The following is a 19,424-nucleotide window of genomic DNA, read 5'->3' as shown; positions in this document are numbered from 1 at the left end:
TATTTATACAGTCAATGTAAAATATTCACTTTGGACATGAAAAAATAATGAAAACACGGTAATGTCAAATAGCCCCGCCCTTATATTTTGCCTCACCAGCCGCCACTGCTATATTATGTGTTGTAGATTTAAAAGACCCTTGGGTTTTAACATATGAATAAACTAAATTCATGTCCTATTAACTCAATATTAGAACTACAGTTTAATGCATCTAATTAAAAGCAGGCGCATACATTCACAAGTACGCTGAAGATGCATTATTAACAAAGTCAGCTCAAAGTAAGTCCTTGCAAAGGATTTTTACATTAATTATAGATGCCACTGGGAAAAAAACAGCAAGTCCTCTGGGATTATGGACTAATCTGGAAACAAAAAGATGACTTTATTAAGAAGCAAATGTAATTAAAATGCATCATAATAAATCATTTTTTCAGAGCAGCCCGTTCTGGGAGTTATCAAGTAGGACAAGCAGACATTTTACTGAGGATTGTCAAAACAAAACTGTTTGGAGAGCTGTTAGCAGAGGTTTGTTTGGATCACGATTGCACTGCACTAGAGGTTAACATTTGGGTCACAATAACAATCAAAAAGTGGCATAAATTAGATGCGTGCCTTTCAGTTTATTTTTTAGATATTTGGAATAAGCCAACAGGAATATGTTTTCCATAATTAATTGCTTGAAAAGGGGATTGTAAATGCTGTTTATGTGTGAGTTAAAGATTTAAACAGTTTGAATCAGGTCAGCAAGAAATAGCGATTAGTTGGTTATTGATAATCATGAATATTCGGGTAACAATTGTAATAACTAAAAAAATCATCATAACCATGAATTACTGTATAAGTCATTTCAATTCAATCTAAACTAAAGAACAGGTTTTTTTTTTTAAAGCTGTCTGTCTATGTGACATTGACTTTATTTCATTCATAATCCTTAAAAAAGTCTGAATTAATTAGACAATGAGAATGAAAGAAAATAGAGGATTTCATTGTTTTTTTTTATTTTCAATATATTTGAAACACTAGCGTTTGATATTTTGTCTGTATTATGTCTGAACTACATTTGATGTTTTATCGCAGTCGTCCACAGGTTGCCTTTTCGCAGGATCAGCTCTGGGGAAAAAAGGAGTTTACGCAGATAAAATTGGGATCGTGTTGCATTGTTTACCTAAAAGTATACGTTTCAGTTCCCTTTCTCATTGTTCATTATCACGAGTGGAGATTCTGATATTGTTTTCTCGCATCTTTCTAACTCTCCGAATGCAGCTGCTTCTTCAACACGTCTTTATACAGCCCACTCACTTCTGATTTTAAATGCAAAACGGGAGCTATAAAAACTGTCAGAAGTAAAATCATCTTTACTAACTACTGTACATCAGCTCTGCAGCGATGCGTGATGGATGGTGCAGAAGACGTGCTTCAGACTCTTCGTACTGATGGAGATGGCTTGTTCGCTGACAGCGTTGGACCCTTGTTTTTCCGCTTCGTCTCTCTGTCACTTTAGGATAAAAGACACAGCGATTCGCCTGAAGACATCCCCAGCTCTAACCTTTGTGCCTGTCATGTTTGCGGATGTATTAGAGGCACGCAAGAAGAAGAAGGATGATTATTGAAGTTGTTGTTGCGAGAAATCTGGTGGGATGTAATGAGAGGATTGTCATTAAGATGCGGCTGACAGATTGGGCCACTAAAATGGAATATTATCAAGGAGAAAACTGCACACACATGCTGGTGCAGCGTCAGTGTATGAATCACATCCATAAACCCGTCAATGCAAGTATGCCAGGCAATGGAGAGCTGAGTATTTGCATGTGTTGGACAAACACTGAAAGGTGCACTGCATAACGTTTCTGGTGGAGGGTTTACCACCGTTGTGCACCTTTAATACGACAATAATTAAACATTGTAACAGCAGAGATGCCAGAGAAAGTCCCATGTGGTTTGTGGTTTCCAATTGTCGTCGCCATTTTGAGGACATCACCTTATGTTGTAGCCTATTTCCGATATTAGAAAGTCATGGAAAACAGCGCAGCTCACTTATAATGAAAAGGGGCAATACTTTGAAAAGACAGAAGCTTTGGGTTTTGATCCTTGTCTACTTCCCGACGCTTAAAAGCAGTGAAAATCTGACACAACTAATATTTGCAGACATTTACATTATTGCTACCTTGTCTACAGCCGCTCTCCATACGGACAAGCCCTCAAAGCATTCAATAGTGACTAAAATGTAACACCTGGACAGTTGGAAATGAGGCTAATATTAAGACGGTCTGCAAGTAGGCTATTGATGTTTATTAGCATAGCCACGCAATTAACATGGTAGTTAAATGTGTAAACTAGCATAAGCCAGCTGCTAACTACCTTCTAACTTCGGTCTGCACTGGCTGGAGTGATTTATTTTAGTCCACTTGTCCCTCCTGATGGGATTTCTGGCGACAAATGGGGTCTTTGAGAATGTTACAGAAGAATAATCCATTGTTTTGAGACTTTTTGTTGGCAGGGCCCACAGAGCAGCATGCAGCGTTTGTCCTCAAGATGGCAGCACTACAAATATTTGCAATGATAAATTAAGCTAAAGTTTGGGGGATGTTCTAAATTGAGGTGGGCAAAATATTGAGATTTAGATAATGTTGTGAATGTTGTTTTGAAGATGTCAAAAAGTGCTGAATAAAAGTTTTTTTTTTTTCCAATTTGTAAGTGAATAACAAATAGCAAATAACAAATGACATAATAACATACAAATATTACAATAAAATTAATTAAGTTACTTTTTTTTTTTTTTTTCTTCTAATTAAACCTCAACTAACACATTTAAAGACATGTTTGAACACATTTCTGCTTTCAATATCACCTACTTCTAGTTCTAATGAGTTGAAGTCTCCATGGAGACAGCATGCTTTACGATGACTTACCGTTGCTAAATTGAAGTCAAGATCCTGCTGATGGTTGATCAACTTGACTTTCTGATGTGGCAGATGTTGTTGAATGTCATCTGTAAAAGAGATTTAAATGGTTGATGAGAAAAATAGAGTCACGGAATTTCTATTTGTTGTTGGTTTTATGCGTTGGGTTTGATATAACAAAACACAGCAGAGGAGGTAGAGGTCGGTAGTCCTTGACCCAGCCTTTTTCAACAATCTTTTAAAAAAATGTCACCATTCTGCTTATTTTCACTCAAAAGTCCTTTACAATTAGCAAAGACCTGAACTCATAAATGTTGTCAACTGAGAGGGTTTTGTTTCCCAAAGACTTAGACAAGAAATGGAGTGATTGACAGCATTTCCACTGGTGTTGATTGACGTAGACATGATTTCTTTTCTAATTTATTCCTAATCCTTTCCATTCAAAAGTGAGCCAACCTAATTTCATGTTTTTAACTCAAGATAACATCTTGGGGTTGAGTGCGTCTGTCATAACAACTACAAAGCCAAATCAATATGGATCACTGCAGTCAAGGAGAAGGCTGATATTTGAGGTGAAAATAAATCTAAAGTGTAGCCCTCCTTGGCACTTTCGGTGTTGGTTTATTGAGCTAAACCACACCACAACTCTGAGTTTGCTCTCTGCTGTGAGCTGTGTGCAAATTTACAGGCTTCCTCCAAATACTTCTCTGGGCTCTAAATCCTGCGTGTCCTTGTAGGAAGTGAAATGAACAGACTTCCGTCCGCCAGTCACTTAGCTGTCATCTCAACCCTGTGACGCCATGAATCACTAACACGGCGGAGATGGGGATTTTTAGGGCGTGCGGTCAGCCATTATGGAAAAGAACCCCCCCAGCCTCTTTATCTGATAGATTTTGAGTGAGCTAAATTGTCTATAAATTCGGGACATGGGCTCATAAATGTCAAGAATAAGAAGGAGGCAAACAGACAGACAAATTTAGCCGGCGTGATCGGGTTGCTAATGATTTTGAGTGGAGAGGGAAGGAGCAGGGCGGCGATGGAGTAGGGGAGAGTTATTTTAAGCACTAGTTTTCTAACTGTAGTGTTTCTACAAATAATGGTAATGTCTGATAGAGTGTGATGTAAACAAGTCTAATGCTTTTTTATTTAGACTTGTGGCCACTTAAAGGTTGAATGGACGATTTTTTGGGCCCAAATCTGAGTCTCATTTCCTCGTGGCGTGGACGGCCGATTAGTCCTGCCACGCATCAATCATAAAATTCACCTACCGCTCACCTGCAGCCACATGCGGCTTGTCCCCACATTTCCGCGTGTCTAAGCGCATTGATCTATCATAATATAGTTCCCTCAGTGTACGGGACAAAATGAAGACGGAGAAAGACAGTTCGAAGACTCAGAAGAAGACGGAAATCTACGGGAGACGAGAGCGATGTGATCAGTCACGCTAATAAACAAACGCACGTGTGTGTTGTATCAGTCCGCACGGGGGAGTGCGCATGCGCACTTCCACCTGCGTTCTCAAATCGCCGAAAAATCGTCCATTGCGCCTTTAAAGCACGGTTTAGTCACTGACAAACCGTGTTTATTGTTAATTTAAACTAGGTAAATATAGACCTTTCAAATATTTGTAACCAAGACACTGCGTTCAGGTAGTTGGTGCCATTCTACAAGTCAGCGCTAATGCATTTTCAATGGGAGAGTTAGCGTGAGCCTCGACATCACAAACTATGAAAAACGGGCTGTTGTGGTGACTGACGACCGCTCGACCACATCAGAGCCTGCTTAGAAAACAATACCAGGTGTATGTAGATTGTCACCGTGATTTGCGCTTTAATCAGCATACATGCTAACAACCCCTTAATAAACATTTAAATTTAAACTTGAATTGAATGTTATTCTGGACAATAATGAATAAAGCATAAGCATTAGCAGCCACAACAGTTTGACAAGTAAGTATGCTTTGTTTCACCAAGCGCGACAAATCCTACAGTTTTAAGTGGTCTTCAGAAGCTCTGAATGTTTCCACAAGTACCAGGCTTGTGCACAGCATCACCCGTGGAAGGGTCTATAGCAGGGGTGGGAAATTATTTTCCTCCGAGGGCCATATTTGAATCCAGGCAAGTAGCGGAGGGCCCGCGGAGGGATCATTGGTGTGAAAATAAATTTAAAAAATAAAATAAAATATCACTTTTCTGTCATATATAGGCTATTGAATCTATTATTTAATTCATTTAATTTCTTTATTAAGGATACAAGTGCAGACAGATGTTACAGACAGTTGAAAAATAGAAACTAAAATCTTTCTAGGGGCCGGATTAAAACATGCCGAGGGCCACATCTTGCCACAAATGCCCAAGTCTGGTCTATAGTTATGATTTTGGACTACTACTACTATGTACACCATAGCCTTAGTACAACGTGTTGAGATGTGAGATACCTCCTTCTATCTACTGACTAGTGGTAGTAAAAGCAGATTGAAACCCACTAAAAACAAAGACTACCAATACTATGTTGTTTTATGGTGGCATTTTCGAGCTTAGACCTGCTTTATCATAAATGTGTTTTGTTATAGTTTTAAAAAGTCCATTGCGCTTTTAAAATCAAAATATGTCTAACTATTCCTGACGCTGTCCTTGGAGTGAAAAGTTTCCGAATCACTGACACCAGGGGAAATGAAGAACATGTTTGCAGTGAAGACTGAAACGTCCAGGCGTTTCAATAGTGTGAGTTAATCAGAGCTGGTGTAAGACGAGAAGGAGGAGAAGAAGATTGTGCTGACGAGTGTGGAGGCATCGATTTCATGGGCCCAGAGCCAAAATGGCGTTCTCTGGATGTCTTTGTACCAGTAGAAAATGTAGGTTTGAGACTGAGCTGCTGTGAGGCCCAGGGGATAATCTAATGAGCCAAGTCAGCTAATGACAAAGGTAATGTATTCTCACGACGGCCATATTTGATAATGAAGCGTGTGCAAAGGGGATTATGTTGTGGCCAGTTTAGATGAGGGTTCTCGCAGTTCAAAAGGATGTAGTGTAGTTTAATTAAAAAGTGGAAACATTTTAGAAGTTTTAAATGTGCTGGGATTAGTGTTATATCTTAAAAATATATCACTAAAACTGGACCTCACAAGACAAAGCATATTTTAAGTCGTTACAAATCACTGACTACAAGGTTTGAATAGAAGTGCTACCGTAGCTCACTTTTGTGTGCACTGTTGTATAAGTAGAACATGTAGAGTTAGTCATTTGTATATTCTCTATTCTACTTTTAGCGTTTGTGGCAAAAAAAAAGTCACACCTCTTAGGTCAGTTTATTGATGGAGTCGTTTCTTCATCAGATGCACATTTTGTTGAGTTTGTGATACTTGATTTCTGTATCCATTCTAGGGGTACATGATTTTGCTATACAAAATACAAAAGAAACATAATTCTGGCACACAATACCTCATTCAGTGATATAAAGCTGAGGTAACTGTTTTTCTGTTGTTGCAAATGAGTACATTTTGTATTTTCCCTCAAAGAGTTTCTTAAAAGCAGCATGTTGTGCTCCACACTGTCTGCAACGAATACTAATGTATTTTATGTCTCGTCGACCTGGAAGTAAGAGCTGAAAGCAGCGATCTTATTGGCTGCCCTTGCATGGTCCACCCCAGTTTCAGCCGTGCACGAGATGCTTGTAAATGTTAATGATAATGCCAAAGGGACGGTTACCCCAGCTTTTACACGGCATTCAAAAGTAAGTCAGTATCTAATTAAGTATTTCTTCACTCAATTACACACTACTGCCCACTTTAAAACAACTTCTAAAATGAAACTACAGCATTTCCAGTTCGGGCCATCATCCTGGAGCTTAACCACAAAAACGTCTGCTTATTGTTCATGTTTGAAAGACTTGTGGCTGGGGACGGACGGAGACACGGCCGGGACAAGTGGACCGGGAGTTTAACAAAGGATTGCGGAGACAAAGCCCCGGAGTGTGGTGAAACGCTGAGATTGAGAGCTCCAGAGAAAAAACAGACACCTCGACAGGACCGTCCTGGGCAGAAGGATCAGAGAGAGGGGAGAGAGTGAAGGAGTGGGGCCTGGACTTGTCATCGGGGATCACTGAGCACTGTAATAGGATTGTGCTCTGTCGGATCGGCTCGGCTCTACATCTCCTCCACTGCCAAGCCCAACGTATGGGAATAGCACTGTTGAAGTCTTGATTTACAGCTGGAAATGATCTAGTTTTAGGCATTTAGTTTACTGCGGTGATTTGTATTTTTTCTGGGTTCGTTTTAGGTGTGGATGGGTTTGAGCTGAATCACTGAATAACTCTGTTTCAGCTGAACTCTGGTTAAAGTACAAGTAAGTTTAGGATTTCTTGTTGTCAGACTAGGGTTTTAGGGTCGTACCTTGACATTTTTCCGGCTGCACTCTGGTTGTAGTCCAAGTTTAGTCCTGGTTTAGTACTAGTTAAGCAAGGTACGGTAATAGTTTAGCTTTGTCCCGTTTCACTCCAGATTTTGACCTGGCGTAGTTCATCTTAATATAGGTCTGGTATTTTTTTTAATTGGTTAATAGTTTATTCTTGAAAAGTGTGCAATAGATTTCTGGTGGAGGGTCTGCTTATCTCATGAAAATGTTCTTATTTTGACTGTTCAGAGAGATTGTTCAGCAGTGGCATGAATACATCTTTCATTCATTCAATCACAGGCGTTTGATGGAGTATCCTGCTTGTGTCTTTGAAGATTGCTAAGTTTGATGCCATTTGCGGAACATTCCAGGCAAAACAACAACATCTCCATGTGGGACGGCGCGATTATCCGAGAGATCAAGATTCAGGCGTTTCTAATTGTCGTGATATGGCTGGGGCTTTTGAATCGATAGATCTACAGTCAATCTCCTCTGCCAGTAAAGTGTGCGGTTTGGAGCGGAACGTTGGAGGATGAAATGTGAAAATCATGAACGATCAAAAGGAGGGAAAAAACAAGCAAATCAAGATTATTTTTTTGTTGGCATATCACCCAGCCCTATATGTCCATGAAGGAAAAAGGTTTAGGACCCTCCACCTAAAACATATTGTGCTTTTAATTAATTCATGGAAATTATTGGATTTTTCTTTCTTTTTCTAATTTATATCAAACTTATTTGATATTTCGCATGCTACTGTTGGCAGTCAGAATTGAAATATTCTAACACTCCATAATGAATCTCATTTCATCCTGAGCAAATTTATAGGATTCACCTGTTAACATTGCAATTTGCCTTAAAAGACTTCATGCCAATAGTGCTGCAGTCATCACACTGCCAACAACTGCATGTGGGACTGATACACTGATCCTCGGTCTCACTTTGCTGGATTTGAAACAGAAAATGAAATAATAGTTTTCCCCCAGGCTTCAGATTGGCATAATATTTGCCCAGTGGTCCATAATGAAACTGACGTGATCTTAGGAGTCGAAATGCTCTTGGCAAACCTACAATCTGTGTCCTGTCCTCACTGTAATTTGCTGCACAAAGCCTAAGCGATTTCTTTATGTTTCCCACACACGCATTTTACTTAATAGCACAATTTGGATTCCACTGCTCTTTTCTTCTGGGGTGCGTAGCATGTCAATGTGGCTAGTACAGCAAAGTGTGTCTGATTCTAAGGCATTAAATGGTATAAACCTTCAAACTGGTGCCGTCTATTGAATATGTATTTGCTAGTTCACTTAAAGACATGGATTATAACTAATAGAGAAAATAAAGCATTATGCATGAAATACCATATTACACATTGCCACGGCTTTCCTTATCCTCTGGGTAGACTTTTTCCTCTCTATTCTATTTGGAATTTGAAATATTAAAACACACAAAATGGGGAAATCAAAGCAGATATTTTTTGGAAACGCAGATGATCTTGAAATCTGGTCAAATTGTATAATGTGGGATTTTGCACCATTATGAACTTCAATGTTTAAAAGTTGTGGGTTCTTTCTTATAATTCATATTTTCCTGTCATCTTGAACTAAAGAAAAAGCATGAAGACTTAAATAAAGTTGCCATCTGTGTGTCATGACTAACCATCAATCATAATATAAATTGTGTTATAATTAAATGGGCACACTAGTATGCATTCATTTCTTAATAGCCTGTTTTTATTATTATATGTTATATATATATAATCTCCCCAGAGCCCCAACTTATTATTCTGAATGTGTATTTCAAGTCTTGATTTAATGAATTTTGAAGTTACATTTTGATTAACTTCAAGCTGTGGTCCAAGTTCAGGTCTATTTTAGTCATACAGAACTTCATTTGAAATTGCCTGCACTAGTTATTCCTCACAATACATTTGAATTTAAATTAAATAACTGAAGTCCATCGCTGTCAATATTATTGACACACTAAAATAAACACACTATGCTGCAAGATCCTAATGGTCTTTTTTCTGTCTCTTTGTCCACTCCTACCCTTTCCCTCGCCTCTTTCTTTTCCCAGATGAATTCAAATCCTTCCTGAAGCGTTTGCCCACCGATCGCTTCTTAAATGTGTCCATGATTGCCAAGTTCTGGTCGGCCGACTTGTCCATCCAAAAGCGTTATGCCCAGCTTGAGTCGAGCACTGCGCTGGTCCTGGGAAAAGCTCAGAAAATCATCAGGAAATTGTTCACCCTGAGCAAACGCTGCCCGAAACAACCCCGCATCAGCCTGCCACGAGAGAGGTACCACGAGCAGGAGGGTCACCCCAACACACACACGAGGGTTTGAAGGGTGGTCTGGGAGGAGTCTGCACATTGTGACAGTGACGGACTGGCTTACAAGAGGAAGACATTAATACAATAATAACTACATTGGATTGAGAAAAACAACAAAAGTTAGTTGTAGTATTTACAGTTAATGCTATGTTCACATCCCTTTAAAAAAAAAAGTAATTTATTATTTACATACAGAAGCGTGTGTATTTGTACTCTTGCACCTGACATGGACATAATTGTGTAGCAGCTGGTGGGTTTTACATGACTATGATAATGTGTAAATAGTGTACAGTGCAATGTCATACACACGTTTTCCTGCTGGAGACTGTGAGAGTGGCTTTTCTGCAGGTGACAAGAGGATACAAGATCTATGAATTAGATTTCTGACTTCAGTTTTAGTTTGGTTTAGCTCAGAATAGCTCTGCGGACTGAATATTGTACATTGCACGGCCAAAGGCGTTTGTACACTATGGTTCAGTCAGTGTCTGTGTCTGCAGGTTACACCAGTCAGGCAGAAGACACTATTTACTATTAAATGTTTACCTTCAATTCAGAAATTAGATTTTTTGATTACACAAAAAATGCAGATGTATCAACAATATAAATTATGATTGTACATGATTGACCTCATGTAAATCACTTTGCATTGTGTGGGGGCAGTGATTTAAAGTTATTTGACAATGATCTTAATGTTCTATTTTGACCGTGAAAAAAAGGCTCTCAAGTGCGGTTCTGTTGTACATTTTAATCCAAACTTATTGTACCACGATGCAGCAGTATGAATAAATCTAGTGGGAGGTACAGTATAGATAGATATTTACAGTCGGGCTGGGAAATGAGTCGAAAGGAGCAGAGGTCAGACTTTTGAGGAAGAAATTTGAACATAATTTGTGTTAAATGGTACAGAATAAAAGCCTGTATAGTTTATGTCCATGAAATCATTACTAAAAGCCATTTTTACCGTTTTACCAAATAAAATCGACTTGAAAATCAAGATTGATCAATACGAAAAAAAGCTATTATTTATTTAAATCTTGCACACAATTAGCAATGTGATTTATGACAACGGAGTTACTTTTGCCGTTCAGAGTGGACAAAAAGAGTGCAGCCTCGCGTGCAATACCTTGCGCGCTCAGGTCTTATGGGAGCGGTAGTTGTGATGCAGAGCCTGAAATAGCATCGGCTTTAAGGGCATTAGACAGATGGAGAGGTCTCGTTACCAGCTGTGGAGCCTCTGTCAGGTGAGGTTGGTATTGATGTGGCACGCTGTAATCAAGTCCTCCAGCCGCCTGACAGCACAACACTTGTTTACCGAGGCCTCTCATTTCTCCGACAGCCCTTTCCTTCCAGCCATCACTCCGTGTCCTGCTCTTCTGCACACTTTCCCTCTGCATCACTCACTTGGGTCTCTACGGACACAGTAAAGCGTTCATCTACCACAAAAACTAGGTCTCTGGTTTGGCTTTTCTGCATTTGTAAACAAAAACTGAGAAGAGCAGAGTGAAAAAGTCAGTATTTCCACATTTTTGATCAGGTTTATCATTTCTACTTTGACTTAAAATGTGGCTACTAGAAAGTGATTGCCTGCCTACAAAACAAACTTAAAAAATCAGTTTATTTACTAAAGTTTAGTCTTTCCTTGTGCAAATACTGAAAAAGAAAATGTGAAGTCTAAACTATCACATCACTAGCACAGATAGGCATGTAAAATGAAATACAAACAGTATTAAGTTAAATAAACACAACTAGTTTATTAACAGCAAGATGCATTTCAATTACCGCACCACAATTAACCTATTGATTTATTAAGTATATTATGGCCCAATCAGTGAACAATTTGAGGGTTGCAAATGTTTTATTTAGCATTAGCTTGAGCCAATGTTATTCACCGGTTTCTTAGCTTGGCTGATACAGTGCTTAGCAGAAGTCAAGACGTGTAGAGATAAAAACATGGATCACCAGCTCCAAGTCGCTTAAAGATGAAACCGATTTGAGTCTAGATAAAAGCCTGAGGTGATAAAAACTAGATTTGACCACGGCATTTATCTGCTTGTCAAGCTTAAAATCTCCTTCCATGATGGTGCACTCGGCTCCCGGGCGGTCGTCAGGCGGGGAGAAAAGGTGCGTCAGGATGGTCGGCTTTCGATGGCGGTTGCGCGGGTGGCGAGAGCTATCATTGCCGTTTGATGTATTATTATGAACCCAATTAGCTGCAGCGCACTGCTAACATTACACTCATCTGACCTCAAACAAATGTGCTATAATACATAATTTTCTTTTACATTCATCACTACTTTTTACCATTTCATTTTTTATCTAAATATCTTTTTGGAAACTGTTTTTGTTCTATCGGCTGTAAGGACATAATCTTCTCCATTTCCTTCTCTGGGTTAATTGAGCACAGCTCTAACTCCTCAAAGACAGCGGAAATGAGAGATCCCAATCAACAGTAATGTGATATTTTTGTAGCTGCGATACTCAGACATACCCATACTCATTTTTTAATCTACTTAATTGTCTTTTTTTTCCCCCAGCACTGCAAGAGAAATGTTATAGACATAGATGTTGGCCAATTGCTTCGCTGCAAATTGCTGTGTTTTGTGTTTGTCTCAGGCCAGTGGGGTTTTGGCTGGGCCGCATCCAGTCTCTGCTTTATTGTAACGAACACGGGGTTCTTGGCTCCTTCTCTGAGGAGGTGAGGACCTGCAGCTGCCCCGTGGAGCAGCCGACCTGCCAGGGAGTCGTTCCTTGTGTGATTGGCACCACCTCCGCTTCCTGTTCCTCCTGTGCTACTGACAATGCCACCCGCTGTGGAGCCTGTCACCACGGCGACCTCCTCCATCTTGGCTCGTGTCGCCCAAGCATCGCAGCATCACTGGATCACTATCTCAACCTGGACCTTGACATGCCAGACGCTGAGGTCGCGTAGTGTACATATGTACTTTTTATATATTTTCTTGAAAGATGTTGTACTCACGATCTCTATTTTGATTTTAGGTGAAGTACCTACTGCAGCGCCTGGACAGTAGAATTGAAGTGCATGCCATCTACATAAGCAACGACGTTCGCCTGGGGAGTTGGTTTAATCCCGCCTGGAGAAAGAGGATGTTACTGACGCTAAAAAGTAACAAAAACAAGTCCAACCTTATCCACATGTTGATGGGCATTTCTTTCCAAATATGTGCGACTAAGAATTCGACTCTGGAGCCTGTGCCTGCGGTGTATGTGAATCCTTTTGGTGGGAGTCACTCAGAGAGCTGGTTCATGCCTGTGACCCAGCCGGAGTTTCCAGACTGGGAGAGAACTCGATTAGAAGCCGGCCCCACAGCTCAGTGTTACAACTGGACTCTGCCTCTGGGGGGGCAGTGGAAGTCCTTTTTTGAAACGGTGCACATCTACCTTCGGAGTCGAATTGTCACGGACGACCCAACGGTGAACGAAACGCTCTTCTACGAACCACTGGACCTTGACGATCAGACGTCAAACATGGGTTACATGAAGATCAACACCCTCAAGGTGTTTGGATACAGCTTGCACTTTGACCCCGAGGGCATCAAGGACCTGATCTTGCAGCTGGACTACCCGTACACCCAGGGAACGCAGGACGCGGCGTTTCTCATGTTGTTGGAGATGAGAGATCGTATTAACCGCCTGTCTCCGCCCGCGCCGCAGCCTCTGGACCTCTTCTCTTGTTTGCTGCGCCACCGGCTCAAACTGTCGGCCGGGGAGGTGGCACGGATCAAGGACTCCCTACAGCTGTTCAGCTCCAAACTACCCAACGCCACCCCGGAGCCTGAGATGGCCATGCTCTGCAGTTAGCTAGCCTGGCAGACTAGTCTTCAGACTAGTGGAGAAGCTGCGCCAGAGACTGTGTAATGTAGACTGGGCAGGTCGATCTCACGGACACCTTTGGAACTCGCTGACGTTTGTCCCATGTTCGGTCAGGGGACTTTCTGGTGTCTTAATTTTGAATGTGTGGAGTTTACTAGCAGAGCCATTGACATTCCTATTGCAGATGTGCCAAGCCTTGCGCTAGTACTGCCCTGCATCGGACCTGGAAACACTCAGAGGAGTCTATGTCAGCTTTAGTGACACAGGAAAAGCAGACACATAAGACCTGCCTTACCAAGACAAAGGCATTTTTTGATATGTAAAGAGGAACATTTCAGGGGTCTTCGGAAATGATCCAGTGAAAGGAGATATGTCCTTTTCTAACCCTATTTTCTTTGGCTATAGGAGTGAAGGGAAACGGGAAAATATTATATATGTGGTGAATGAGTTGTTATGCTTAACAGTTTAAAATTTGATAATCCTGAACCCTGGTATTGTCTTTACACTTTTCTTTCTAATCCCTGCTTCCATTTTATCTGGCATTTAAAACTTGTACAATATGTATCTACGCTTAACATCCCAGTGAGAAACCTGTTGTGATGTTCTGTCCTTGGTGCTGAGTCTAAACCTAAAGGGAAACATTGGCGAATTGGATTGCAAAATACTATGTCTCTTTTTTTTTTTCTTTTTTTTTTCAAGATGGTTTATTTGTGCAAACCAAGATATCAATAAATCCATTGAAGTGGTGAGTCGACAGTCTGCAGACACAAGTGGCGCTGTACATACCGCTCCATCTAACCCTGGTGTGTAAAAAAAAAAGTGCACATTGCTTTTTAGATACCCAAGGGCAAAGACCAAAAAAATGTTTATAACGAGAAACTCATGCCTTATTTGAAGGGTCAATGTTACGAAGAAGCACATTTGGTTTCTGTGTTTTGAGTTTTAAGCCAAGGCTGTGTTGCTTTTTATATTTCCAATATTTCTACCAAGACAGAACAATGAACATATTCTCCTGACTCTGTGGTGATGTAGTGTTACTATGTAAAAGCCAGCTGGTCCCTTCCTGCAATTATTATTTTTCTAATTTTAATTTTTACTTGAAATTAATTAAACACTCTGCTCACTGTATTCAATGGGACTTACTCACAATTCTGTCCTTTGCTGGACTATGGCCAATAGCGACGTGGGGCATGCCAAAGACACACTTGTGGGAGTTTAAAAACGGCAGTGGTCTTTGCGGCCTTATAACATGCAACATGCGGACGAAAGATTGTTTTTGCTTTGCTTAAACTTCATACTTCATCATATGACATTGCAACGTACTAACTTGCTATTATTCACCTATACATGCAGAACTGTCTCTATGCCAGGGGAAGTAACATGTGCTTACTTCTAATGCACACGTCTTTGTTTCACTCAAATCTACTGAAAAACACTGCCACCGATGTCCGCGAGAGGTACTGCAGCTTTTCGATAGACTTCATCATCATTTTTAAAGAGTAACTCACTCCTAATAACAACTTTTGATTCTATGGCCTGTACTTTCTTTTTTCATTCTGAATTTAAGTTAAGTGGCTTTTTCTTGTGTACAATAATTTCACTCATTTCTTTAGCTTCTCTTGTTGTTATTTTGAGTTACTCTTTAATGCCACGTTGGCTTCCACAAAAAAAGAGACGAAAACTGCATAATTGAAAGCTCTTTAAAATGCACTTATTTTGAAAATCTGTTTTATATATATATATATATATATATATATATATATATATATATATATATATATATATATATATATATATATATATATATATATATATATATATGATATTCTGTCCCTAAACCAATTGATAAAACAGAAGCTCTTTACATTTCTCAGTAGATCTATTGTGAACTGAAACACTGCTTGTGGTCTTCTGCATTATCTTGCATTTCAAACTGTATTTTGTTTGTACACCTGATATTATTCTGACTGCAGCTGTAGCTTGCTTATCTTCTTTGTTTTGTTTTGGTCCTGGGCTCACACCTCGAGTCAGACCGAATCTAATTTCAATCTCAGCCTTGACACCATCTTGAAATTGCTACGACTTGGACGTCAGATATTTTTGTGGTGGCTCACTCTTTGTCCTTGAGATTATATAGAATAAAGTTTACTTCATGTAACACTTTCTACAACCGTGTGGTCTTTCTTACATGGATTTTAACGATGTGATGTTAAACGTATGTGTACATTTCATCCTGAGAGTTTGAACATCGACTGATTCAAAGATTTGCTGAATTTTATGGACACATTTATTATCGTCCTTCTTATTCTGAAAGTTCATGCAGCAATGTATTCCCCCTCATCCCAGGCTGCATTGAAGTGGCAGCATATGGGAAAAAGACACAAACACTTCCCTCTCCCCAGACTCTTCGTCCTTTTGTTTCTGCAAAACTCCCTCAATCATTCCAGTCTTGGCTCCAGTTCAATATTTTACCACTCGCATTTAAAGTGCATATGACAGGTAAGATGACATATTTCACAAAAACGTAGTGAACACGATTATATTTAAGGTTTTACTGTGAAATGTGTGTCAATTTTAGTGATGTTTATAATGTTACTTCCTGGTTGGACATGAGCAGCAGATATAAGACATAGAGGTAATTCTGCTACTGTTACGTAGCAACAATACTGTAAACAAGGGCCACAATCATACATAATACAGGACATAATAGTTGTGATTTGAAAAAAAATATGATGACAGCAACTTTTTTGGTAAAAGATTGTTTAAACTGTCAGTTGTGTGTAAATTGTTCCTGCATTTTAGATGAAATGTGGCTTGTTGATGACACAGACAGAGGGATTGTGTTTTAAAACTCTAATAACTCTGCTAGTTGACCAAAGTACTATGAACTATGATACGTATATATAAATTGACCACAGGTTCTATCCCAACAAACAAAATAATAGTTAGACAAACATGAGAACCTGTCATATTCTGGGCCCCCGTTTATTCCTCTGATCTCCTCCTCGTCTCCTCACAGTCTAACTCTCTCTTCTCCTCTTACTCCTCGTCACCCTGGGGGTCCAGAGCATTCAATCACTCTGCTCTGGAACTCACTCTCACCAGCCCTCCGTAACATAGTAATAAACGTCTTTATGGCTTCTTTTTAGCGACGATGACTTCTATTTTTAGAAAGACACATGCAGATTCAGAGAGTCATGGGCTGTTCTCGTCATAGAAATAGCTAATTTCTTGCCCGGTTTCAGTTCACTTTCACAGTAATGGACCAGTTACAGACTGAAATATACGCTGCTAACATTTTAAAGCTGTTATTTATGTAAATGATGCTAATAAAACATGCATATCTCATTAGCACTCATTCAGCAGTGACACGATGTTGCTTATTTTTGGAGCTGGGGTCGCTAGTTTTGGACTGTTTTTCAAAAGTCGCTTCTTGCTTTCTTAAAATCTGACAACCCTGTTCCTCATTCAAAAAACATATTTGTTCAACTGAATTTTCTACAATTCACTACTGTTTTAATAACCTGCCCTGATGAATGATTTTAGATATTAAATGAATGTTAAAATGTGTGTTTATTAATTGCTTGTATGGTACCCTTGAGTGTTAAACAAATCCATTACTATTATCAGTATTATCAGTATTACTATTATAATTTCAATGTGTTCCTAAAGGCAATACATTATTTTCGTTCTTTCACCAATGAAGTAGTCCAGACATGCATTTGTTTTGTTTGAAATGCCACAATTACTATAACAGTCAACAATTCCTTTATTTAAATGTGCACATATGTTCAATTAAATATTGTATTTTCTCCATTTGAACGTTCGTTTTTAATCGATCAATGTCAAAACTCTGTAATTGCTTTGTGATTTAGTGCTTAATATACATCAATTAAGCTGAGAAGCCTTTATACATTTTCTAATAAACAATGTAGTTCCATAGAAATTAGAAATCAACAGCTTTTTGTATTCAGCTCTGCAGTGGAAAGACTCTTTTATTCACAAATTGATTGACACAATTGTTTTTTCTTAAAATATTTCCTGTTTCCATGAACTTGAATGTTTTTGAAGCGTTTCACGAGGAGACACGACATGTAACGTCAAATCTACGGTGAATACGCCATTGCCATAAAAATCAGCGCATATCCAATTACCCCCGACCCCCCATAATGAGACAGATGCCCTCCAGTACACGCCGGCTATTTTTTGTAAGATGAAAAGCCAATTTCCCTGGTTGTCATGGGACAAACAAGAACCAAATGCCCTCTGTCACTTTCTATCAAGCTACTGGTTCATCTGGAAGGACAACTGTGGGCGAGCGACATTGACGGAGACTGCAGTGTTGCTCGGAGAGAGAGGGAAACAGAGAAAGAAAGAGAGTGAAAGAGAGAGTCGCTGGTCCACATTTGGCCATAATGAGCTGTGGAAGGAGTCACTCTGCATCGTGTTAATATACAGTTATTCATCTTCACTATGGCACCTTTAGGAAAGAGTGGGTTTGCCCTTGGGCTAATCTCGAGGCTCGCAGAAGACAGCCGATCCATCAGACAGCTCCGCTCTTTCACATGCTGCAAACTTCATGGACCTCCCCAAAGAAGCAGGCGAGAGGGAAAAAAACAAGAAGTGAATGCGAGTGTGATTGAAAAGGGAATTTGTGATGTAGAGGGAGAAATGGAGTGAGGATAAGGAGAGAAGTCGGACCAGTCGGGAGCCAGTCGTCTCGTGGTGATTTATGGTGTTTGGACGGAGAGACTGTTTGAATTAATGAGTGTGAATTGGTGAAATGGACTGGCAAGCTGAGCCAGTGCGGGTTTGTCCCTCGTCATGGCAATCAATAGCTATATGGAGATTTCTGGTTTACAATTAGAGATTTATATATTAAAACAAACAAAAATGACAGCGTATGTAAACAAACAAAGAGTTCCTGGATTTATTCCATTTTGTCCACATCTGATAAACAATTATTTATCAAAGTTCCTGAGAAAAGCTATAACTCACTGATTTTCCGTCAAATTAACCACACTGGGAAGAATCAAGTTTGTTCTCCAAACCCTCAAAACAAGGGAAAAAGTTCCTAAATCTCATCTTTTGTTAAATTAGCTTCAGCTTTGAAAAAGGAACTGTCAAAACCCAAAAAATGCTCAAACTAGTGTCAGTCACACCATCCCTCCAGACGCCAGCTTTTCACCTCCTTATGTTTACCAAAGGAAATCCAGGCGGGATATGAGATTTGTGCAGAGCTAATTAGAGTAAAACCGACAACAGAAGCCAAAAACTACAGAGTCTCAGCTTCACAAAGAGTCCAGTCCATTGTTCATACCACAAAAGGTTCAGGAACAGCTTCAATTTGAACTGGGAGACATTTAAGTGGAGAAAATCAGCAAGTTGTCTCAATGATCATGTAATAAACTGTTTTTTTAGGACTTTTAATCATTCAGAAAGTAACAACGGCAATTTGATCCTTTATGTAGTGTTGCTTTTTTCAGACCAGAGCTTGTTTGTGTTCTCTATCATTGGGAAGACAGCGCCAAAGCCTGTGTTAATCAGCGGACAAGACGCTTCACAGCAACATCTCCTGATACAAGAGTATACAGTCGAAACTGTCGTGTTGAGAAAACCAACAAACTCAAAAATCCGCTTTCAAATCAATTGTCAGCAAACCAAATTAACCTCATTTACAGTATTTAATTCGATGATTGCGACTAACAATTAACAATTTGTCACAGAAATTTTTCACACGGACTGAACCAAGTCTGCATCAGAACCCAATGTAGTCCAATGATACAATACACATATATCTCAGGTAAAACATCTCTCAAAAAAATGGAAAATTAGTGAAATCCTCATTAGTGTCCGTCATGATTTATGTTGACAAGTGTCGGACCTGAACAAAGCAGCACAGGACGTCTGACCTTGGCACAGAAAAGCACATGGTGACCGTTAATGGTTGTTCCGGTGTATTCTTACCGGACTTGT

At 39.6% G+C, this 19,424-nt stretch overlaps 1 protein-coding gene across 1 annotated transcript in view; it reads left to right on the top strand.

The window, feature by feature from the left end:
• brinp2 (bone morphogenetic protein/retinoic acid inducible neural-specific 2) overlaps window positions 1-15,107 on the top strand; it is a 196,166-nt gene extending 181,059 nt beyond the window's left edge. The window contains exons 7-9 of the mRNA XM_072440941.1: window positions 9,362-9,584; window positions 12,231-12,537; window positions 12,615-15,107. Of these exons, the coding sequence (XP_072297042.1) occupies window positions 9,362-9,584; window positions 12,231-12,537; window positions 12,615-13,436 (1,352 nt within the window). The 3' untranslated portion in view covers window positions 13,437-15,107. The remainder of the gene's footprint in view (window positions 1-9,361; window positions 9,585-12,230; window positions 12,538-12,614) is intronic.
• Window positions 15,108-19,424: the final 4,317 nt, after the last annotated feature.

This window comes from Eucyclogobius newberryi, unplaced genomic scaffold (genome assembly GCF_026437365.1).
Source record: "Eucyclogobius newberryi isolate DKJ021-1_F unplaced genomic scaffold, fEucNew1.0.hap1 SCAF_12, whole genome shotgun sequence".
Lineage (NCBI taxonomy): Eukaryota > Metazoa > Chordata > Actinopteri > Gobiiformes > Gobiidae > Eucyclogobius > Eucyclogobius newberryi.
Note: the sequence above shows the minus strand (reverse complement) of the source record. Positions and strands in the feature narration are given on the sequence as shown.